General features: G+C 35.2%; 2 protein-coding genes across 2 annotated transcripts; both read left to right on the top strand.

Annotated features, from left to right (window-relative positions):
• Positions 1–172: 172 nt before the first annotated feature.
• On the top strand, positions 173–14720 carry PARL (presenilin associated rhomboid like). Its single transcript, XM_014052138.2, has 10 exons — positions 173–354; positions 2207–2372; positions 3496–3636; positions 7141–7189; positions 8962–9057; positions 11215–11364; positions 12391–12461; positions 13250–13351; positions 14069–14166; positions 14364–14720. Exons 1-10 carry the CDS (start codon positions 284–286, stop codon positions 14458–14460), a joined length of 1041 nt encoding a protein of 346 aa, XP_013907613.2. The 5' UTR covers positions 173–283; the 3' UTR covers positions 14461–14720.
• Positions 14721–15502: 782 nt separating this feature from the next.
• MAP6D1 (MAP6 domain containing 1) lies at positions 15503–25274 on the top strand. Its single transcript, XM_014052139.2, has 3 exons — positions 15503–18288; positions 19999–20116; positions 21902–25274. Exons 1-3 carry the CDS (start codon positions 17702–17704, stop codon positions 21977–21979), a joined length of 783 nt encoding a protein of 260 aa, XP_013907614.1. The 5' UTR covers positions 15503–17701; the 3' UTR covers positions 21980–25274.
• The last annotated feature ends 507 nt before the right edge of the window (positions 25275–25781 follow it).

Raw genomic sequence — 25781 nt, 5'->3', positions numbered from 1 at the left:
TTGTTCTAAAATGGCGCTTAAAGACTACAAACGGAGCGGGGGGCGGAGGGGGCGACAACAAGTCATTTGGCCTTTACTTTGAGACCCCGGAGACCAACCACTTCAGTGCGGAGGCGGGACTAATGCTATCCCTTCTCAGCCATATGCTAAGAGAAAAGCTATAGCACCCTTCTTGTTTCCTTTCGCCGCCATGACGCCCTCAGATGAATACGGGCAGCGGCTTCAAGATGGTGGATAATTGTGGCTCCTAACCCGGAACTGTTACTTTGGGAAGGTGAAGAAAATGGGGTGGAAGTGCTGTACCCGTGTCTGGGTGAAGCAAGGGTTATGGGGTGGTGGACCATGGGCCCGCAGGTAAGACTATATAACATAACTCCACGTAAAAAATAGGGTTAACCGTGGGCGGAGAAGGTACTGATAAGCGTTCATTGCTAAGCCCTCTGCCTGACAAGTTAGCTATCCATATTTCCGCCTAGAGTGAATCCCATGTTAAGCGCGTGCCATGCGAGCCCAAGCATTTGATTAATTTACAAACTATAGTTAATGATGAATAAGATGGTCGTGTGGACGTAGCCATTGACGCGCGCTGAGGGAGCATAGGCGGATAGAGGGAGGAGTTGCAATACTACTGCAAACTTCAGCGTGGTTTTATATTGGGCAGTATAGGAAAAAAAACCCACAAAACTTCGGATGACTACTCTTGGAAATTGAAATGGCGGAAAAGTGGCTTAATTTGTTATAAGGACTATATGGGGGGAAAACACAGTAAAGTCCTTTTCTGTCCCGGGCTAAGAGCACTAGGAAGGGATGCTAAGAAGGCGAAAATCGCCATAAAAATCATATGTGGGGTGTGGATGTTTTAGTCTTTGAAGCGGTGACAGTAATAGGAAGCCGAACGGAACCTTTTGACTTTTGCAATATTTTCTTCTCTTTAAGGATATAGTGGCTTTGTTTTTCTCCAGTTGTAGATAACTGCTAATATTTAAAACAAGCATAAGTCTATAATGTATACCGTTATTAGGTTATGATTCAGACCAATATTTAAATATGTAATGTTTAAAGAAATGGTGGGAAACTCTTGATGTAATTATTGGATTGAAGCCTTTGCTACACAATATGAAGATTTATTTTGATTTAATTTTTTTTAATCCCACCTTTATTAGTTTATAGCTAAATTAAAGCGGTGAATATTATTTCATTTCCCTCAAAACAACAATCCCGCAAGCTGGTTGGGCTTAGAAAAAATTATTTGGACCATTTCAATCAAGATTTAGGATTGGCTGTATTACTGAGATGGCGTTGATCACACTTGCCAATAACCTGTAGTGGGCTCAGAATGGGCTAGCATATGCATCCTGCTGTCCTTGGTCTTTCAATAACTTTTGATGCTATCAGTTGTGATAGGGGTTGATTAAGGAGATTAGGAGGGGAAGGCATGATGTTATAGTGGTTCCCTTTTGTTGGAGTTGGTTCCAGACAATGTTAGTACTTTGGGGTGGGATTGAGTCTGAAACCAATGCTTTGTTAGATGCTCACATATAATATTGTCAATTGAGTATGTAAGCAATAAATTTGAAAATTGCTCAACCAGAAGAAATAGTTTTTGTTCTAAGTGTGTAGTAAAAAAATCTAGTTACTGAAGGTTTCTTCTGAAGAGTAGTACTAGATAATAAATAGTAGAACTTTAATTTAAAGAGGCTACATTTTTTACACAAACAAATCATCCTTGAGTCTCCTTGCATCAAAGTATTCTAAACGTTGATTAGCAGGTGGGTTGCAATTGTAACAAGCAATTTTTTATAAGCTTCATTTTTAATTCTTTGTACGCAAGGTTTCACTGAAAATCATTCTGCATGTATCAGGTTTATACTACTGGACCCTTGAGGTAGAATATAAGCAAAAATAATGTATTTACATAATAGGACAAGTAAAGTAGTTAATAGAATATGAGATTTTTTTTATTCTGATAATGTTATTGTACAATCATTGCCTGTATATCTAGAATATACATTATAGTAAAGTTACAGTAGAAATAGAAGTTTGATTTTACATCTGATTGACAAAAACTAATATTTCTTTGAAAGTTGGAAACATTTCAAAATATTTTATGATTAAAGTTTTTTATTATTTATTATTTATCATTTTATTGGTCCCTATTTTTCCACAGGATAACTTAATTTATGATTAAAATGTATTTTTTGAACAGGTCTATTCTGTTTACACATCCAAAAAATGGATTCAGAAGACCAGCGCTGAAAACTGGCACTAAGCTACAGAAAAGCAGTTTGACTCCTCCAGTTAAGGACCTGGATTTTCATGAATCTTCCCGTTCATTAAAGAAGCTAGTGAAACCTTTCTTCTTTACAATTGGGGTAATAATTTGTTGATAATTCCATGTTGCCGCCAACTGCTGTAGTTGGCAGCAGTTCTGGTGGATGAATATTTGTGAACCATTTAGAAATATCTGTAATCCTGTAATGCTGTGAGCTACAATGTCACCTAAGCTTCCTCAAGTTCTATTAATAGGTAAAGAGCTTATGGTTAAAGAGAAACCTTAAAATGACATACTGTGTCATGTATTTTTTCAATACCATGAACCAACTACCATTATCCTTGTTGGAAGAAATGTATGAAGCTTTAGATTTAGTAATTTATTTTCTTTCACATAAATAACTTCACCAAACCTTTCCCGAATCATTGATAAATTGTGCACAAACTTATTGATATTTTTGTGTTTTTGTAAATGAACATATCATGTAACAACATTTGAACTGGGTTAAAGTTAGAGCTTTGATTCATCCATTTTGAAATAAAAAACATTCTTTTTGTAAAAGCATTCTGTTGATGATTACGATTTCTGTCATGTGACATCACTGGCAACCATTGAATCTTGGGTTTTTATATCTGATTGATTGGAACATCTCTCTTAGCATGCCCCTTATCACACCCTTTTCCCAACATGAATAATGAACATTGGCTCAATACGTTCAGTAAAAATATAAAATATACACAATTTGAAGTTGTATGTTTTTAACCATAGTTTGTTTATTAATTCAATGTCAGATCTGAATACATTGTCAGTTATAGTAGTACAGAATAACAGATGGGTTCACAAATTTTCTGTCACTACAGAATATTATTAGTATTAACGAAATTTTGAAGCAAATAATATGCTGCAGAATTTCTATAGAAGATAATGCTCGTTTAGACAGTCTACAGCAGCAGTATGGACAATGTAAGTGCATTTTCAGAGTATTTAAATGTAAAAGTCACACAGTTGTATTTTCAATCTAAAGACCCCATGAATTCAGAGTTCGTGTGTTCTCTTACTGTAATCACTGATTGTAGATGTTACAATGCAATTATATAAAGTCTTTTGTAGCTTAATTGGAACATTTCCATTGTAGTAGTAGTAGTATGTCTGCTATTGTCTCCATCTTAATGACTTATGTTTTGTCTGAAATTTTGATTAAACCTATCCCTAGCATTCTTTAGTTTTCAGGCTGTGCTTTTGGAACAGCTGCTATTTGGCAATATGAACATCTCAGAACCAAGTTCCAAAACTATTTTGAAAATGCTCAAGCAGACTGGCTGGATAAAATACAACCACAGAAAGGACTCCACTTCAGAAAGCAGGTAGAAACATGTTACTCTGTATTCTTAATATTTTCTTCCTATTCTGTATTACACAGTTATGATTCAACTTATTTCATCAAGATAAATAATTCCCCAGCCAAAATAGCTATAGATAGTCTAATGCATCTGAATGGTGTTGTATTTGGAAAAGCTATAATAGAATATTGCTATTAATGTTATTAAGAATGCAGCCATTATTGCAGATGCTCTTTAATTTTTCCTCTAGTGCAATAATATTCAGGAAATGTTAAGTGGATTAACATATTTCAAGAGTCAGCATGAGGAAAAGATATAAAGTATTTAATATTAAAATTGTTGGACCTATTAGCTTGCTTGCATTGAGTGATGGAAATAATTGTATTTTAAAGAGCTATAATTAGTTCATTCAGCAGAATCAGATATAACTGCAATATTTTTGTAAGGTAATAAGTTTTTTTTATTTTATACTAGTTCTAGGTTTTTCATTACAATTTCTGTTGTACTTAACAAATCACAACAATCAGTATGAGTGGATTGAGAAAAAAGCCTGCGGGAAGAAAATAGGTTAAAGGGACTTTTGTTATGTCTGGTGACCTAAATATTTTCTCTATTATTTTTTCATATCCCATTTGGCTGTCCTGTTGCATATTTTCTGTTGCTTTGTTTCTTATTTGATAGTTCATGTTTCATGCTAAGCCACCTATATTCACAAAAAATGGTTACTTTGCAAACCATGATTCATTTGGATATATATCTACATATGCGCAAGAGCACATACATACCATTTTAAATTTGTTACATAACAAATTTCGTTATGAATTATTACATAACAAAATTATAAAGGTCATTAAATTGATATTTCATCATGTTTTAGTCCTTCTGGCTCATCCAGGATTTCTCCTTCAGTTAGGGGATTTTCCTAATGGAGGTAGTCTAGTGTCATGTGAAGCCGAGGAAGAAAGTTCCAATTACAAATTCAGTGGAGAAATGTTCCTTGAACAAAAGTATTTCCAAAAGATTATTTATAGAGGTGAATGTTCCATCTTTTAATAAGATAGCATTATAAAAATTCAGTGCTGAATTGTGGGGCCCATTTCCCTTTGTGTGTGTGAATCAATTTCCAAGAAGTAGTACATATTTTATTTATTTTTCACATTTCTGAGCTGCCTATCTCCCTCAAATAGATATCCCACAAGAGATCTTTAGAAGTACAGCTGTGTAAAAAAGTCCTTCATGCTTTCAGTTTTAAGCTGTATTTATATGTTTAATCAACTTTTCACTCAGAAACCACAACAAATTTGATGAAAATTTCTGTAGTCAGATTGAGATGCATAATTTTTATTAATATAACCAAAGTCTTTTTAAGATTTTGAGTGAGTTTATGTGCTAAAACAAACACAACTTGAATTTTTGAAAATGTTAGGATCGAAAGTAGCCAATCAGCAGTGAGCTGTGGCTGACCAATCAAAATGCACAGAGGCTAAATCTATGAGCCAATCAATGTTGTCATACTCTCTGACTATAAATAGGCATGAAAAGCATCAAGAAATGTAATTTAGTGCGGGCAAGGATGAAGGCCTTTGCTTTCACCAGTACTGAGCAGCAACATCACGTCATTGTGCTTCATGAAGAGGGTTACTCCTGAACAGAAATAGGCAAGAGAGTGAAATGCCATTATACCACAGTGAGCAGAGTGGTTGAAAAATACCAAATAACTGGTTCAGTTGATGACAGGCTCCGCTCTGGAAGACCAAGAAACTCAACCAAACAGCAAGATTGAGCTCTGCAAAGCATTTCGATGGCTGACAGGAAGCTCATCTCACCTCAGATTACAAGAATTTGGGGTAAAACATCTAATGTAAAAGTGTGCACAAACACAGTCTGTTGCAGACTGCTTGCCAGAGGGCTCTAAGGCTGCAGGGCTCAAAGTAAATCTTTGCTCACAGACACTCACCGCTCTCATCGATGTGCGTGTGCCAAGAAGTAGTGGGCCAAGGTCATCTTCAGTGATGAGAGAAATTTATACTTTACTGGGAATCAGTGCAATAAGTATGTCACAAGATTTCCAGCTGAAGAATTTAGGCCATACTGCCTGAATCTATCTCTTAAGCATCTATTGCACGTGATGATCTGGGTCTGTATCACTGCTTCTGGTATTGGTTGGATATAAATCGTGCAGGGAATCATGAATTCCAAGCAGTATGTTGAAGTCTTGGAAAAGACTGTGCTTCCTTCAGCTCAGCAACTTGTAGGGAAGGACTTTTACTTCCAGGATGACAATCTCCTTGTCATCGAGCCAAGTCTGTCCAGCAGTGGATGAAGAAGCATGGTGCTCAACTCCTGGAATTGCCAGCTCAGAGCCCGGATTTGAACCAAATTGAGAACTTGTGGGCCAAGATTGGTTACAAAATAAGCAAGAAGCATCCGAAGACCAAGCAGGAGCTGATTGAATCCATTATTGCAGCCTGGCGCCACATTGTCACCAAAGGTCACGTGCAAAGGCTTATAAAGTCTATGCCAAAGCGATGCCGCCTGGTGATAAGCAGTAAGGGCTGGCAAATTTCATATTAGTAACCATGTTTGGTTACCTAAACGGTACTTTTGAGGGCCACAAACAATAAAAATGTTAACAAAACACTAGCATCGGCTTAGTAATTGCAACATGTATGCCACTGGGTATGCATCAGTTAATCTGTTTTCATAGTCATTGTATGCATTCATTGTGAGTATGCAAGAAAATTCACAATCCCCATCCAAACAGCACCAAATTGCAAAAAGCTTATGCTTTTCACTTAAAACCTCCTAGTATTTATTTAAATATAACAATATTTGCATAGCAGTTAGCATAAAATATCATAAAATCAATGGCCTATCCAAAAAATGTAATAAACCGTAAACCATAAAGCGTGCAGGACTTTTTCACACAGCTGTATATAGTTAAGGTTTATTTTTTTCCTTTTTAAGTTTTGGTAAGAGCGTGGTGTGTTGGTAAATAAGGAAGCAAGTTCTTAGTGTTGATTCTTGATTCTCTTTTATCCCATTACAATAATAGTTGATGAACTGATAATGTATCAGAATGTGAGGGTTTGAAGTTTACTTTGGATGGTTACTTCAAACAGATGTTATTTCTTTTTTAAATGTCCATATTAATAAGGAAGAATTGGCATAGATTTGTTTGTTATTTTATACACCTACGGAAAAAGGTACATTGTGATAATTTTTGAAAGATGCTAGATTTTTAAAAATGAAATCATTCTGTATTTGGGTATATACTATAATAAGAGTTTATTTTGTTTAAAAGCTTAATTTCTTAAATATTTCTTTATTTGAAAAACTTGCATAATGAAAGAGATTAATTAAATTTAAACTGCTTTGAAATACTGTGTATTTTACAGCCTAATATCTTCCCTATCAGCTTCCTTATAATCATTATCTGTTGTAATCCAGTTAATCAGGAGGTTATTAGATTGGGGAAGACTGTTTTATTGAAGTATCAGAATAATAACATTGCTGGTTCTCTTTCAGATTAATCTTTGGTGGAACAGTCTTAGCAACGGGCAACGGGCTGTGTCAGGTTTGTGTTAGCTTACAAGTATTAGACATTCTCAGGAAGAGAAATGAGGCAAACAGGTACAGTATGTTACTGGATGGCTTTCATACCATGCTTACAAATTAATACACATAAGGCAGTCATGTCCAGTATATATTCTGATTCTCCGTGTAATTTACTCTGTTTTAATGGTACAGTAGTTAACTATTAGATTGGCAGTTTTTAATGGGATATAACATTTTGTTCAACTCAGATTATTCCATCTATAGAATTGATAATATTGGCCTGTTCCTCTTTCTTACTGTAGAAATGTTATGATTCGGGCAAGTTCACACAAGATGTCATTTATTTTTAGAATTATTTGACTTGCATAGAAAGTAGTATGTATTAGGATGTTGCAAGAAATTCATTTGATTTATGAACTGTGTGTCAGAATAATACATATCATATTTATCCATAGGACTAGGATAAATAGGAATCTTCCAGTTAGTTACCTATGACTTGCATCATTCTCTTTCTTTACATAAACAGAAAAATGTTCAGAAAGATGAGAGATCAAATGGCTGCAAAAATCTGTTTACCTTTCAAAATTTCCCATAAGATTAGTTATAATGGGTTAGTTTACATGGGTTGCTTGCTTAATAAATGCAACCCTCTTTGTTAGGCCTAATCAGTACTTCTTTCATCCAGTTCTATTTTCTTCTCAAAGTAGTTTTTCTTCATCTTGTCTTACTTTCATTCTGTTTCTACTGGAGAAGGAGTTCTTTTTAACAATTTTTTTTATCTATAAGAGATTTTATATAAATCTATTTTCTATTTTTCAATCAATGTTTTAATTACTTGCTATTAATTCAATACACTTTTTATTTTTCTGCCCCCCTTTCCAGTGTGATTTCTGCACACAATATATGTGCCATATCTGTATACAAGAATATCAAATGCACAGAATTATTGGACAGGTGGGAAAAAATCTACATGATTGTTTTCAGTAGATTTGGCAATCCTTAAATGATAAATTGAAGAAGATGGGCATTGCACATGATTTTTTGTTTGTATTTCATTTCTGTTTATTCTTTGGATATTTTCAAAGAATTTTCTTTTAGGATAAATGGTATAAGTGAAATAAGCAACTGTTGTATATTTTAGGAAGGGGAATAGAACTCACTAGACAACCCATGAGTTATTTCAGAGATATTTCTTTATCTAAACAGAAATACAAAGCAGTGGGAATAAACATTGACTTTCTTTGTAGGAAGCAGGGAATGTTGGAAATGGAGGTTACATGACTATGGCTGATTTCAGGGGTGCAACAGCACCAAAGCAGCCACACATTTGTCAAATTTTAATCCCACCGGAATCATGGCTCCTGGATTTTGGATGAAGGAGTAAGCCCATTTGAAATAGTTGATTCAAACTTCTTGCCCTGTGATGCACCCATTTCTAGATATGCAGCCTTTTCATTACCTCATTGTTTCTTCAATTGGTAGAAATAAAAGTAGGAATGTATGGAGATACCTTAGTATTTTCTGTATTATCTATTTACTCAAGTAGTTCTGTAAAACAATTACTATATGGGTATAGGAACAAGAATTAAAATTACTTGTCTGTTGAGAGAAGGAGAATGACAGCTTGATTTAGGATGATTTCATATTTAAAATGACTTTTTGCACTATATAATTACTGCATAATATAAAATAATTATGTTCTAACTTGTATTTGCAATAAATTTTAGCCTTGTAAACATTAAAAATGGAAGCATTTTCTTTTTTATCAGTATTTTTTTCCTTTATTCACAGGTATTATAGCTGCAAATGTATTAGTATTTTGCTTATGGCGAATACCTGCTTTGAGTCGGATAATGGTCACATATTTCACATCTAATCCAGCATCTCGTGAGTATAATATAATGCATGTAAAATTATATAGCTTCTTGCTACCTTGGATTTTTAATGTGGAATCATATTTGGTTTGAGTGACAGAAATAATCTGGTTTCCTTTTGTGTAAACAGCTTATAATATGAGATAATTTATCTTCACAATTTAATCATAAATATCTTACATAATAAGTTTCTTTCTTGTTAACACTGTAACGTAGACAATATAAGATAAATGATTTCTTGAAATAGTTTACTTTTGAATTAATTAAAGATAATTATTTAAATTAAATTTCAGATTAGTAAAATAAATTGTATGTGTTTGATGTAGTCTTAACAAAATGTTAACACAAAGTTGATAGCAATCCCAGTTGTTGAGTTTAAAAGTTCTTCACTTTTAAATACTTTACAATAGTTTCAATAAATTGTTATTTCCAACTTTCCTGCTGAGATAAATATTTGTTGATTTGCTTCCTTTATTCATTAAAAAAAACAACTACCTGAGTATAAAAACGTGTTCTAAAAGATCCAAGCCCAATTGACTTTTCTATAATAAAGGGTTTTATGGCAGAAATTCAAAATGCCTAGGATGCAGGTAGTTTTAGATGTATAGAAGAGATATAACCAGGCACCTTCTTTCCTATCTCTAAGGCATAATCCCAAATACATTTGTTATCTTTTTTCAGGTAAAATAGGGTTGTCCAACTTTTTTCAACTGAAAGTTATGTTTTGTCTTTGAGGGACACACTCAAAAGTAATGACTGGAGCCAAAATACAACTTAATTTGTATAATTTAATTGAAAAATGCTATATTTTAAAGACAAGTGAAAAACTATTAATCGGAATAATTGTGTCTCACTTTACTCTGGAGTAGCACAGCTGATGATGATCAGAATCATGGAATCCAGCATAACAAGAGAATAAGAGAATGTATGGGGACATTCTCTAGTCATAACATTGAATTTTAGCATTTATTGAGCACTTCTTAGAGCAGCACCAAGATTTCTGACAGCCATATTTGATGTTGGAAATTCAAGTTGAGAGCTTTTGATAAAGTATTAAATTGTCAAAAAAATAAATAAATTATGCAGCCTTTTCTTAAGATGGGTACCTCCTAGGTAATCTCAAGATTACCTGCCTGCTTGTCTATTTAAAAAATTCTGAGAATACATGTCCAAATAGCTGAAAAACATTAGGTTGCAGAAAGCTGTCACATTTGCAAGAATCTTTATCCTTAATTCAGCTAATAAACAATGACATCTTTGCACAGAGCCCTTCATAAGGAAGCACAATGCAAGGCCAACTAAATTTTTATGGCTGCAAATTGAGGAGGCAGATGTAAACAACCTGACTTTTCCCTCTCAATCCCATCCTGCTGTGTTCTATCTATTTTTGGTATTCTGTTGATGTTTTATTTGAGAATTTACTAGGGACAATTTTTGTTGCGGCTGCGTGCCTCCATTGTGAGGATGAAATAACAAAAATGATAAGAACCTATTAAGAATTTTCTAGGAAATGAAGGAGAATGTTGTCAATACCTTAGTAATATGTTGTCTTGGAAATAGAGAAAAAGCATCATAGGATCTGTTTTCCAATACAAGCTGATTGCATTGATAAGATTCACTAGGCCGATGAGCAAGGGCTAAAGAGATAACTCTTATGAGATTCTGAGGCTCGAGGAAACTCACTCATAATTGGAAATGAGGAATCATGCACCTATATTTCATTTTTTAGATCTGGCACTGTTTGAAGTTAAGTAGCATATAGTTATGATTACCTCACAGGCAATCAGTTAATTGTAATTAATATGTTGCTCATTAAAATTCCACAAAATTTATAATTGATCTTTTACAGCTTCTGGGGATAAATATTAATGACCTGTATTCTGAGAAATAGTATACGAAATTTAGAGAAAATTCTTTTATTGATGCATTGTAAGAAGTATATTGTAACCAAATGTGTGTGTTACCTTTTAATAGGAGAATTTTCTCTTGATGATGCTGGAATCTAGTTATGGTCATCAGCATCTGTGCTACTAATCTTTTCAGAAATTTCTATAGCTGAATATTGAAAACTGACTTATAGCAAGTCTCCAGTTTCTTAACAGTTCAACTTATAAATATCCAGAAATAAAATGCTTAAACTATCTAAACATTTTCCCCTTTCTTAATGTAGGAGTCGTGTGTTTTCCCATGTTGCTCTCCACCTTTAGTCATTTCTCATTTCTACATATGGCAGCCAACATGTATGTTTTATGGAGCTTCTCTACCAGCATAGTTTCTATTCTGGGACGCGAGCAATTCATGGCAGTATATCTTTCTGCAGGTAATAAATTTCAAATCTGACTCTGCCTTTGATGTGTTTTTTTTTAATAGTTTGTGTATTTTTGTACTTGCTTTTGAGTTGAGTTTGGACACTGAAGCAGTGTTTAAACATTGAAACATTTAAGTTTCAGACATTGGGCATTATTTGCCCATATTTTTTTTTGAAGAAGTAATAATAGACTTTGTTTACATAATATACTAAGCCAAACATAATAGTCTACAAATTGCAATGTCTGCCTTCAGAGAGTACACTAAATCAAAAACAGGCCCACTTAATTTATCACAGTGTGTGAACCTAGTACTTATTTACTTATCCATAGAAAGAAGATAAAAACTCATTTTTGGTTGTCATATTGATACTATATTGTTGTGACTCAGCAATTCTGCTGAGAGTTTTTTTGGGATACAAAATTCAGTATGCAGCTGGGGCTTGTGGGAGGAGGTTTGGAGATAAAAGGAGAGATGCTGCCACGCCCCAGTCGCTGGAGTCAACGTTCCTTCATGTGTTCCATGTCTGGTACAATATTGCTTATTACTCGTGATTATGCCTGTTACATTTGGATAAATGCTTTAGTGTTTTCATGTAAATCTGATCCGTGGAGACGGTGGAAGAAGGGCTGCGTTTGTAAGAGCTTTTGTTTTGAATTCTTATCGGAGAGTGATGTTTATGTTATTTCTGGGCTCGAAGCCAGTTTGAACTCAAAACTGATAAAGTAAAGCCTTCCTTTTAAGTTTGTCTGCATTTGTTAACGAGGCGTCAAGGGGGGTCAAAACACTATATGATACTCATTGCATTCTTTTTCATTGTTTGTTTTGTTGTTCATATTGTTCTGCTTATACTTCTTTTGTTTTATTCCTTTTTATCATTCTAAACTTCCTAGAATAGCCCCATAATGAGATAGGCAGCAAATAAATTTAACAGATAACAAATTAATGTCTTGTTGAATATTTTGAGATGGGTTAGTAAAGCAAAAATTATTTTTTATGACTGTGAATTTATGTTTCTATTTAAAAAAAATCTTTCTAGGGGTTGTTTCCACATTTGTCAGTTATGTCGCTAAAATGGCCACTGGGAAATTTGGACCATCTCTTGGAGCTGTAAGTGCTATTAAATATCTATAAAATAGATACATTTTGGAGCCTACTGTATTTTGCTTTAAATAAGTTAAAATGTCTTTTAAAAAAGCTACAGTGAAGTCTAACATAATATTCTAATACAATGTTGAGATTCAACATTTTACTCAATCTTGCAATAATTTTGCTTATTGAAAATTTGATTACTTTGAATTTATTTGTAACTAATTTTGTTTAATATTACAGCTATTAAACAATAATTGAATGGGGGTAGGGGTTAAATATCTTCAAATCAGTCTTGACTCCTGCATGCTGCCTGGATGAGTCTTTGTACCATAGTTTTCTTGGAAAGACTTTGTAAGTCGTTAGCCATTCTTTTCTTCCTAGGGCTGACTCCACTGACTTCATGACTAAGGCAAAACTGGAATTCACAGTCTTCCAAGTGCCTTTAACTATCACATCAACCTCACTCACTGTTTGAGTTTAGTCCCTCTGAATTAGCTGGACTGGTTCCTATAAAACAGCTAATTTTTAATTGTGGTTTTCTAGGGTTATCTAAAGAAAACCCTAATCCATAGGCAGAAAAAATGATATTCATAAGGAACATGCCACAGACAAAATTATTTTAAAGTAGCTGTTAGTATGCGGGTTGCCTACTGTATGGCTAAAATCATTAAGCATCTTTTCCATGTATTTGGCTTTTGAAAAAAGTGAAAAAAGAAAGTATATGCAATTGCATTTTGGTACTAAAAATAGTCCTAACTTTTAAGACTGAGCATGTTAATGTAAGTCCTGTTTTCATGTGATTTTAGTCAGGGGCTATAATGGCTGTCCTTGGAGCAGTGTGTACAAAGATACCAGAAGCCAAGCTAGCTATAATATTTCTTCCAATGTTCACATTTACTGCTGGAAATGTAAGTAGCTTTGAATAATTGTTTAGAAAATTTCTTTCACCTGTTGTCATATATACCTGAGCAGTTTTCTGTGCTTCGTTGTATTTCACAATTGGATACAACTTGCAAGTTTTATTTAAGTCTAGATGACTGACACTACGAACAGTGAGGCTTTTGTTTACACTGAATTGAATTTTTAAGGCAAAACTTTGGGATTCATTGTATATTAAATGTCAAATTCCAAAGGGAAATTATAAAAAGTGTTAAGATGCATATTGGTTTGAGAACCAGAAACCTCCTTTATATAGATTGTAGGTATAGTAGTAGTTGCAGATGTTCTACAACTAGTCTACAAAAACATCACTTTAAAAAAAATTGCTCTATTCCCCTCTTCCCTTTCTGCGGTAGTCTTTTGGAATTACTGGTTCCAATTGGCCTAAAGTAACCCAGGTACATGGGTAATCTAATCGTCAGGAACAGCTACTGAAATGACTTGATTTTTCTTTATGCTATGCATAATGACATTTCTAGTTTGTGTATTAGGAACAAAGGCTAAGCTGTTGAAAAATGTATATTCAAATCAGAATTTATTATAATCTGTACATTTGATCATTATACTATTGACTGCATAACCGATGCTAATTTATGAGTATGGGATAAATGTTTTTGATTTGTTTATAACTGTAGTAGCTTTGCTACTTATTGCACTTTGCCAATAAATCATTTATTCATTTCTAGGCTTTAAAAGCTATTATTGCATTGGACAGTGTAGGACTTATTTTGGGTTGGAGGTTTTTTGACCATGCATCACATCTTGGAGGAGTTCTGTTTGGCATGTAAGTATTCATATTCATGTTATGATAAATGTGACATATCACTGTATTTTTCTTGTGTTCAAAAAGATCATGTAAATTGTCCTTTTCTTGAGTCTGACTTTACCATTAAGAATTTTTAGTCATGAGCCTTTGTCTATAAGCAGTTCTTATCTCTCTATGTATTTTGTGAAATTTTTCTTTTATTTCTTTCTTTCAAGATGGTATGTAATGTATGGGAATAAGCTAATATGGAATAACAGAGAACCAGTGGTGAAAGCATGGCATACAGTGAAGACATGGAGGCCAAATAAATGAAGGGGACTCTCAACTGCTGCATTTCAGAATATATTTGCACTGAAATGAGCACACGTATTGGAGACAATATAGCGTATTGATTAAATCATAACTACATGCTAATTACTAAGACTTTAAGTTCTAGCCCCACAATGAAAATAAATACACTTGGTAAATAAAATTGTATACCTGAAACAAAAATGTGTACCTTATTACTGAGTAAGGCTGCATCCTTTTTTGAGGTATCTTAGAGCTGAATTAAAATGGGATCAATTGTCTGATTAATTCTTTTTTAAATGAATATAGGACAATAGTTCCTAAAGCAACAATCCAAATACCATTTTTAGAGGATTTTTTTCATTCTTCAGCTACCTGTATTTAATATGAATAGACGCATACAGAAGGTGTTCTCAAACATTTTAATTTTGTATCTCCTTCGCAGCTGCTGCTCAATGAACAGATAGCAGCTGTGGTAAGGAGGGTCTGCACAGATTTATCCTGTGTACCAATTGTACTCTTTCCATGGCTGGGAGGGCCCTTTAAATAATCATTCATGACATGGTCACTTCATGACTAGATTGTTACGATTTGCTCTACATGGGCCTGCTCTTGAAGACTGTCCAGAAGCTACAACTGTTTCAGAATGCAGTGGTATAAGCCATAGTGGGCACTTCTCACTACACCCTTGTATTGTAGCCAAGCAAGCTGTAGGAGTTGCTGCTTGGTTTCTGAGGTGCTGTTCAAAGTGCCTGTTATCACTTCTAAAGCTCTTCATGGCACAGGGTGTGTTATTTGTCCGCCATCTATTTCCATTTCTATCTGCCTGGCATATTCAAGCAAAGATAATGCAGTCCAAGTCCTCTCAATTAAACATTGCCATCTTTTGGGACCAAGGAAGTGTGCCTTACTTGTCACTGCACTTACTCTTTGTAATAGGGTGCATGCACATACATGCACACAATATGTATGGCACCCACTTTCCTGGGAATAGTATGTCTGTTCTAGATGTTTGTGTGAGAATGTTCTTGCCTAAAAAAAAGACCAAAGCATTTGAAGATAAAAGCCAGAAAGTATATTTTATTGGAATACACTTGCAATGTTCATTGGGCTCCCTACCAGCAGATACCTGGATATAGTTAGAATAACACACATTTTGTGAATTATATTTGAAACAAAGATAAAGTGACTAATACAATTACATTGTGAACCTTCTTTTGAAATGTTTTGATAAACAATTGACCTCATTGTTATATTTCATGCTTATAATATCAAGTCTAATCCTATCAACCTGTGCCATAAACAGCAATGTTTATATTATGTCTTGTTACACAATTACATTCCTCCATCCTAGAAGGACAGCTGTTTTATATTAACTGACTCTTGTCCAGGGTTACAGTATTGGATACTAGGTAATACAAATACACTGCTATCTGTATGCTAACTAAAGACATACCTAAAAATGGATGCATACATTTCAACATATGTGGCAGACATCCAGTTATACTACTACATTCTCCCATTCCTTTCCTCCCGCTTGAGGTGAACAGCAAGGGAAAGGTTTTTGGTATGATAATATGCAACCCACCCGAAGGATGACTATAAGGAAATGTAAACATCCTTTACGATAATAGTTGTTACAAATAACACAATTACCACAGCAGGAGGGTCTACAAGCAATGTAGATGCAGAGAACCAGTGTTAAGGTAACTAAGACTCAAAACGTGAAATATCTTTTAACCCATTTCCATATACTATAGTGGAAAAATTAGGAATTGACAATAATAATGCATGCGCCAAACTCGATTCTTGAATTTATTCTAAACTGTGAACTTGCTCATGAATTACTGCTATATCAGTTTCCATTTGGTTTTGTATTCATTAATCCAAACAAGTAGAAGGAATGTACTAACTTACATGGTCCTTGTAAAGTCCAAAGCCATTTTATTATACATACTACAAATGGATAATTTCTCCTTTTTTAGTATACTATGCAAAGCATTGGTAAATGTATGAAAGACTACTCTACTTCAATGGTACATTCAAAATACCTTTTTGTAATTCATAAACCCTGAAATTTGGTAGCAAAACTGTCAATGCAAAAAGCATGTTGCATTAACAGAGATGTCTTCCTATCAAAGGGGTCACAAAACACCTAGGAAATCTTAAATGCTGGAGACCACTGATATACATGTACTAGTGTGTTGTCCTTAGAGCTTTCCTCAGAAATTCCCTGTTAACATTTTATTAGCATGTTCTCCATATATCCAATAGATACCAGGCTGCAAGAAAATATTTATGATGATATCCAAGACCTCAATGGGTCGCACACTTCAAGAAAAAAAGCCTATTCTGGTGGCTGACCTTTCTCAGATCCCTCAAGTACAATCCTTGGCCAGAATAGTTTTTAATCTGTTTCAGCTGATAACAATCTATAACTGCTGTATTGACTGATTAACTTCCAGCTTGATTTGTATAATGTTACATGCATAGGATTGCCACTCTGCATCATTCAGAAACCAACTGGTACAAAATACTGCAGGTTAATCCTATAAAGGCCAGTTTCACCAGTCCTGAAATGTTTTACTTCAATACTGCTGGTAAAGGAAAAAGAATGCTGACCCCAGTGCATTAGGAATGCTTGTATAATTCCTGCAATATCCAGCTGCTTTTGTGAACATTGCCACTTGCTTATCGCCCCCCCCTTTCAATCCGGATTAATCATCTAATACAGGAATTTCTCCCCTATTTTAGATTGCAGGAGACATGTATAACAAATTCTTCATGGAATGCATGTAGATTTCAGGAGACATGAATAATGCATTCTTCATGGAACGCATGTATAAGAATGCAGGCTGCAGTGATTACAGCTAAGTAGGGGTAGGATGCTTCCTAAAGAGGTAGGATGATAGGGCAGAAAGATTTGGTGACTGGTGCTATGTGTCACTCCTTAGTTCCCCCCCCCCATCCCCTATTATATCTGTATCCCTCACCAGTGCTGCATTAAGCTCCTTCTGTCACCCCGGGTAGGAGGTGGGGATGGGAATGAATGACTGAGCTATCATCACGTGTTTGCTAGCCTCCTAAAGAAAACCGATTGACCAAAGTGTGGTATGAGGGGGGGAGCCTGATACCGAGAAGAGAGCTGGAAGTAACTCTCAGCCGGGGAAGCCACTTGGCGCGCTGCAGAACCCACCCACCCCCTCCGCTGAGGCACCCCCGGGTCCCGGTATCTATCACTGCATCCTCGCGCGGTGCTGCCGCCATGGCTTGGCCCTGCATCAGCCGAGTGTGTTGCTTGGCGCGATTCTGGAATCAGATGGACAAGTCGGATCTGGCCGTGCCGCTCACCATCCACAATTACTCCGACATCGAAGAAGGGACAGAAGCGGGCGGCGAGGGAAGCCCTCAGCAGCCCCGGATCCCGTCCGGAGGTACCTCCAGCAGCCGACCGCAAGCCCCTCCGCGGGCAGCCTCTGCCCTGCCTGTCTCCGCGTCCGCCCCCTCGTTGCGGGACAGCCTGGTCGTTGTCAAGAGGCCGTCGAAAAAAAGCGGGGGCAAACACCGGAAGGAGCCCTTCGCCGCAGAGACTCAGTACCAGCAGGATTTCCGAGCGTGGCCGCTGCAGAAGAGAGACACCCTGCCCTGGCTTGGGGAGTGCCGGAAAGCTGAACCCACGCGGGCACCTCCGGCCGCGGGAGCCTCCGCCGCCCCTCCCCACACTGAAACCCTGGCAGGGTCTCGGGTGTACGTGTTGCCCGCGGCAAGGCAGGAGGTGAGCAATAAGGACGTTGGCTCCAGACAGGTATGGCCTTCCTCCTCGCCTCCAGGTATCGCCAGGACGTCTTACAGGTAACTCCTTGAATTTTTCTCTGTGGTCTATTTTCTGCCCGGGCTGCAGGCTTGACTCCACCCACAGCTCCATCTCTTCCGCCCCCAACAAATTATGTATGTATGTATGTATGTATGTATGTATGTATGTATGTATGTATGTATGTATGTGTGTATGAATGTATGTGTGTATGTATATGTGTAACCGACTGCTTGAATATGCTCAAGTCTTTCAAGGCAGGCAAACTTAGGAAATAAGAACCACTAGAATTTTGGAGAGAACTTTATTGGTAGGGTAATGTAACAATCTTGAAAGCCTGCCAAAGCAACTCTCCAGCTCTTCTGTAGCAGAATTAAGGCAGAGTCACTTTCTGGTGTTTTCCCTGTCTCTTCACTTGGGAATCTTTTCCCAATGGCTTTGCTCCTTCCGTGCCAGTTGTGCTCCATCCTCCATGTTCCCAGGTGAGTTAGACATTTCATCACAAATATATATTGAGCATGTTGTTATTTAGATAAATGTCCTGTCCTTTCTCCAAGAGCTCAGGTGGTTTCCTTGTCATGGTGGAAGGTCACTACATCATTTTTTGCTTTCTTTATACAGTACAAATGTAACCAAATTGGCACCATAAAATATACTTTCAGTAGATCCTGCATTGTATTTAGTATTTTATGTTAAATGTAATGTACATTTTATGATATTTATATCTTGGCTTTTCTCAGGAAGCTTAAAGCAATGCATGGAAACCTTTCTCCTAAACATATTAGTTTTACAGTGAACATGGACAATATATTAGATTTAATATAGAAATGAATGAGCTGAAGTCACCCACTGACTTTCATAGCTAAGTTGGAACCTGAATCACTCCTGTCTTGGTCCAACTTCTTTTAAACATCTGTAGCATTTAACCATTCTTTATTGTGACGAGACCTGGTTAATATTTGGATCTGAGATGACTAGAAGAGCTCAGGCCTAGGAAAAAAACTGGGAAAAAATCCTGTGTAGAGGCAATGGCATGCCACTTTCACATTAAGATCAAGAAAACATGGCTCTATCTGTATTGTGCCCTCAAGTTAAATTTGATTGCAGTGACTGTTGCCTTTGCTTGAAAAATAAGGTCCATTAGGCATCCAGTCTATCTTTAGACAGCAACATTTGTGTCCAGATAATTATCAACCAATCCTTTCTTACACACAAATGCTTATTAAATAATAATATATGAAATAGCCCAGGAATCAGGAGCTGAGCATTCATCAAAATGATGAAATGTGAGTAACAGTATCAGGACACAAGATCCACATTGTACATACTGCTATATGATGTTAAAATGTAAGTGCAAAAGGGGCAGAATTTGAATTGTGCAGTCACAATGCACATATCAATATTTGCCCTCACTGTGAATGTCCATGAAAGTCATAATCTGATGGAATGTGATTTCCAGAGTTAACCACTGATACACATACAGGTTTAAGACAAGATAGTCTTACAGTGACTATGTGCTCTCCTAAACACCCCTAGTCCTTTCAAATTTTTCCTTCTAAAAACACCTTAAATGTTACTCACAAATCAACATTATATAATTGAAATACACATATGTATTCAACGTTAAATGGAATAATTTAGCAAAGTACTTTTGTAACTTTCTGTATATAATGGAAAAGCAGATTTAGTTTGCCTTTTCTTTTTCAAAACAGCAGCATCAACTTAACGTTCATTTTGCAAATTAATTTTAGACATGAATATCATCCATGGTCTGCAGGAAAACGATCCAGGCCTACAAAGACAACACAAGGATTCATTATTCCAGAAGATCACTTTGTGCAAGAATCTAGCTACAAGTCAGACTTTAAGGTAATGTGCTTTACAAACCTTTTGGAATGCAGAAATTTGCTAAAGTTTGATCAGTAGAGAACAGACCCTTTAAAAAATTGTATGCTTTGAAAGAAGTGCTTCAAAGCAATACATATTAATATATTAATACATTTAATTAATATCTGTTAAATAAATATTAATAGAAATTTGGAAATCAATAGAAAGGTGTCTTGATTTAGCAGAAGCAGTCCTATGGACATGATCCATTTACGTTGAATTGAATCCCAATATAAGCAATACTAATCTGTGGGTCCCTTTGTTTTAAACATATCCTCATTTGGAACTACTTGTTGATTCATAAAATTTCTACCAAAACAAGGTCAGGATATGTACCTTGACCTTTAATATTTAATTGTATACAGCACAATCCTTTGCCATAATATCTATGTCTTAAATGAGATCACATTTAGCTCAGTGACCTTTTCTCTTGAAATCAGCCAAACGCCCACCAAAAGGGAGGTTGGTATACTGGTGAAAATAGCTAATCTGATATAAAAGGGACCTGCCAATTTTTCACTGAGGGCAGTAGAAGTCTGGATTGTCCATCTCATGTAGCCAAAACTACTGTATGTGCAGAATTTCACATTTGATTGACATGTTAAGGATGTATGTTCTTAATTTTTTTTAAGGATGCTGGAGAATAGATGAAGTAAAGTGAGAGCTGATAGAAGGTCTAGAGAACTTGTTTCCAGATAGTGTCATTGGGCAGTTAACAAATGGAAAATAAGAATACAAGACAGATTTCCATCCATATAGCATCCCAAACACACTTATTTGTGTAGTAAATGTGAAATTTAAATACATGTAATTAGCTTTAAAATTATGGTTATTTTAAAAACAGTTATGCCACCACAAATGTATACTATAATTCGACGTATAGTACATTAATTTAAATAGCTCTGATATTATGAACATAGGTTTGTTTTCTAAATTAGTATTAATGTAAAATTAATATCTTTCTTATATTTATTGAAATTGGTTTCCTCATTGTCTTATATCAATTATTATCCATTAATAATGGCCATGCTCACACTTAATATTTTGTGAAGACTTTTTACTCAATTCTTGAAAACATAACTGTGATGAAGAGTGTGCATGCATATTAATACACAATGATTGAATTAGTTTATAATTCAGCATATTGTGCCTTAGGTATCCATAAGACATCCTTTTGTGCCTTGTTATTACATGTGCATAAAACTATTTCTACTGGCATCAGAGTATTTAATTTGGATTTTACCTCATACTGAAACTGTCGACCACAGTATAAATACATTTTCATAAACAATAACTTAAATGTCATGTATATAAGGGCTTGATAAATTATGTAAGTTTGTTTGTGTGTGTGTGAGACAGTTTGCTGGGTTTGAAGAAGCTTAAATTATAGCCTATTTTAACTCCATTAATTTAAAAAAAATCTTTCAAGAGGGAATCTGAATAAAATCTGTAATTCAAAACATGGTAAGGGATTTTAAGAGATTATCTACTCCCTCCAGCTCTCTGGTACTTGCATATGGGCATCACAGACAAGTCAAAGTCCGTTTAAATGCGTTACTTATCTGGTAGCCAAATAGATCATCCTCATGCTGGCAAGCCATGTGCAGGAAATAATATTTTTAATTCCTTCAACAGGAGAAATGCTATCAAATAATATAGGTCAGCTTTCCTCAAGCAATCATTCTGTAGGTATATTATTGGGCTACAATAGCCATCATTTCTCAGTATTGCAACCAATCTCCCATGTCTTTTCTTTTTCCTCTGTAGATTCCAGAAACAAAGACAAAGTTTTCTTCAAATCCTTCTGCTGTTTTCCAGGCGCCATCTCACATTCTCAGTATATGAATCTGGATCATGATCATTTTCTGTTTGACCAGCTTAAGGTTGTGAAAATGAACAGCTATGCAACTTTGTAAGTGCTGGTGAGATAAAAGTGAAGGATTATTAAAAGCAGACATAGTAATTACTAGAGTTCATGAATATAATATGAATATGTAAATCATAAATACTTGAATTTGAATTGAAGATAGTCTAACTTACTGGAAAGAATGACCTAGATTCACAGAAATATCCTCATTACCATTAGCTAGACTTGGTTCCCATTTGAAACACTGACTTAAGCGAGCAAAAAGGCAATATTTTAAGCAGTATGTTGCTTCTTAAGTAAAAATATACATTGTATAAAGTGCATCATTAATTTTCCATCTCCATTAATTCATGGTCATTTTACTAAGGGGTCCCTAAAACAATTTGGGTAGATTTTGAATTTTGTTACTTCTTTTCACTCATCTTTAAATGAGTCTCACACTTTTACAGATATCTTAATGCCATGTTATTGAGAATCATTACATTACAGAGAATCCATAAATGTGAGTTTTATTTTAATTACAATTATTTTGTAAAAGTAATTAAAGCATCATAGGAATGAAAGTGCAGTTGGGCTGTGTAGCTTTAATCACTTATATTATGCCCTTCAGCCACCTCCCAAGTTCTTTAAACACAAACACCTATAGCGGCCAACTCTTCTTTTTTATTTTTTAATTTAATTTCATTATTTTGTTTTTAAAATTTTTACACTGCCCAACTTCCGAAAACTCTGGGCAATTCAGAGGTTAAAAACATGAAGAACAATGAAATAATACATGATAAAAAACAAAGAACAAAAAACAGAACAAACCCACATGATCCAGAATGGGATTTCAGTAACAAAGTCCAGTCTTTACTGTGAAGTTTAAAAAGCGGGTATGATTAAAAAGTATTACAAACCATCCTTTTTCTTTTCTGAGTCAGAGAGACCCCTAAATGATGCTATAAAATGAAAACTGGATGTTTTAAAAGTGAGGTTGCTTTATTTACTTTTGCTCTGCCCATTATACAAAGCAGGTTGTTTATATCAATGTATGCCAAATAAGAAACACAGCTAAAAATGCAACACACAGCCAGAGGATCACAGCCTCATCAATATTCCATGACTTACGTACTTAGAATTAACTGATCTTTAACAAGCACACTTTTTCCTGGAAGATTTTTTTCAATCTTGATAATATTTTCCTGAAGGCTCAATTTCACTAAGAATTCAGTTATTAAATTCCGGAAAAAAACTCCTCAAAGGCAGAAGAGAGGCAATTCCCATTTTCTTGGGGGCTAGTAGCCCTTACTTGTTTGGATTAAGTAATGAATATTGCACTAGGCCACACATTAAAGCAATGGCCAAGATAATTTATTTAATGTGTATGTAAATGTTGTAAATAAGAACAATTTTCCAAAAGAAAAAAGAGTGCATGTTAATATGATTTTATTTAACAGTCATAGTTTTTGAGTATGCAAACTAGAACATGATTTGCCTTGAAAAAGCAAAATTACTGCTTGTTGCTAAGAAATTATGTGTTATATATGTCATAGTGTAATTTTCACAGACAATTTTACTTTTTCATTATTTTGGAAGAGAATTTTTGTACAGTATTGTAATTTTTGCTTAGACATTTTAAATACACTAGTTTTTAATTCTCATGCATTCCTAATATTGCATATACACTATATTGCTAAAAGTATTCACTCATCTGCCTTTACTCGCGTATGAACTTACAGTATTTAACCTGTGATTATGTCTTCCCAACTGAATTGCTGTTAGTATGTTTCCCCCCTTTGGATTCATTGTTGAGTCACTGACTGCATTAGTGCCCATAATGTGGCTAGATATTTCCTTAGTCTGCTCCATGCTTCATTCATTTTTATTATCTTACAGATGCATATCAGTTAAAACGTGACTTCTCCAAATTGATGACTTTTTTCATTATTCTTTGTGCTAATTATAGTTAGTCTGAATTTTATCAGACTGATTTTCATTTATCTGTTCTGTATTAATATGAGTATTGGGTAGAGAATTTGTAACAACATCCATTAGACATCAGTCAGCAGAGATCTGGAGCATGCATGCGGCATGTCCATATGGGAATGCATGGGGCAGGAGAGGTTGAGGGGAGCAGGTAGTCCTGCAAGTAGCTCAGTTCTATGGTATCTAAAGCTTTAAAGGCAATAACCAGGAAACTTGAATTGTACCTGAACATCTATTGGGAGCCAATATAAGTTCATATGCGAGTAAAGGCAGGTGAGCGAATACTTTTGGCAATATAGTGTATTTAAGACAGGGTTTGACATAATAATCACCCCACCTTAATGCATTGTTTCATTTACTTTTGCAGAAATTACAATCATAGTTTGTAGCTGATTCCAGGATATTTTTGTAAGCTTTTGATGGGCGCATGAAATTTCTGATTCAGGTTGGGCTTCTCATCTAGCCCAGTGATGTCCCATTTCTGGGTATATAGAACACAAGAGCCTTCCAAATTTTATACTGAAAAATTCATATTTAGCATTCCCTAGTTTAAAATGTGGCAAATAACATGCAGCCAATTTTTCATATATAAACAGAAGTACAAATACTATATAATTTGGAGAAAATTGGTTGCAGAAAGTTGCTTTTTTCATAAAAATTTTCTTAATTGTAATCATTCAGCTAAGATCTAAAAAGTTACACTATTTACATTATAAGAAAGGTCTTAAGGTTATGTACCTGTTGTGGTTTTTCATTCTTTAAATAAGAGGCTATCTTGCCTTCCACTAGTGCCATATCATAAACTGCTTTTGACAATATTTTATGTAGCAATCGTTTTTCCTTACAGTAAAGGGCCTGCTGCTTGAGAATTGTAGTTTCAAAATCTCCTTGAGCATGTCCCCTCCGCCCCTTTTGGAACAATCACAATAATAAGATACTTGTCTAGAAGGTAAATGACAACATTGTTCCTACAATAGTCATGAGGCCAGTTTTCCAGATGAATCCAACACACTGAACAGATTAGGAGGAATGGGAAGGTGTAGAAACATGTTCCAAATTGCAATCCTTGCATGCTTAATGTTTCTAGGTGAAATTCTTATTAATTTTGCTTGACTAATCTAATTTCGTTGAACATTAATTGGTTTAATTATTTGTAAGCCTGACTTTTACTGAATGGAGAAAAGAAAAATCACACTGCCTACTTGGTTACAGTTATTTTATTTCTTAAAGAACAAATATGGCAGAACATGTTATTTGTATTTTATGGAATTAGATAATTTATTAAAATGTATTTTTGTCTACACATTCATTCTGCTGTAGTTTTTGGTCTAATGGAAATCATTTGAATACTGAAAGATTTTGGTGAACTAAGTTTACACAGGACAATAATGTAAAGTGTCATGTAATGTGCTTCCTGATTTTACCTATCCAGAATGGGAAACTGTACATATTTTCCTACATTCTGTAGTCTCCTTTCTAACATGGAACCAGGAATGTATCCCCCACCCCCCGCCTCACATTCTAGGTGATCTGGGCATGTTCTTAATCTGTTGCCCTTTCCATCTTACAAAATAACCAATTTCTGGGAATTCTGCTAACACTCCTCACTATGAACTTCCTGGGTGTTGTCTACTATAATTCTGGAACCCTCGTTTGAATTCAGAGAAGCAAATTCATATATGCAACTGTTTCTAATAATTAGTTATATTAGATCTTCTTTGCTTTTTATGCAGTGTTTAAAGACAAACTCTTGCTGAGAAAAGCGGGAACATTCTGTGAAATGCAACCAATCTATACACATTTTCAAAATAG

This window comes from Thamnophis sirtalis, unplaced genomic scaffold, assembly GCF_051295495.1.
Source record: "Thamnophis sirtalis isolate CommonGarterSnake01/CBP01778 unplaced genomic scaffold, rThaSir2_p1.2 scaffold_11, whole genome shotgun sequence".
NCBI classification, from domain to species: Eukaryota; Metazoa; Chordata; class Lepidosauria; order Squamata; family Natricidae; genus Thamnophis; species Thamnophis sirtalis.
The sequence above is the reverse complement of the archived record's forward strand: the minus strand, read 5'-3'. Positions and strand labels throughout refer to the sequence as shown.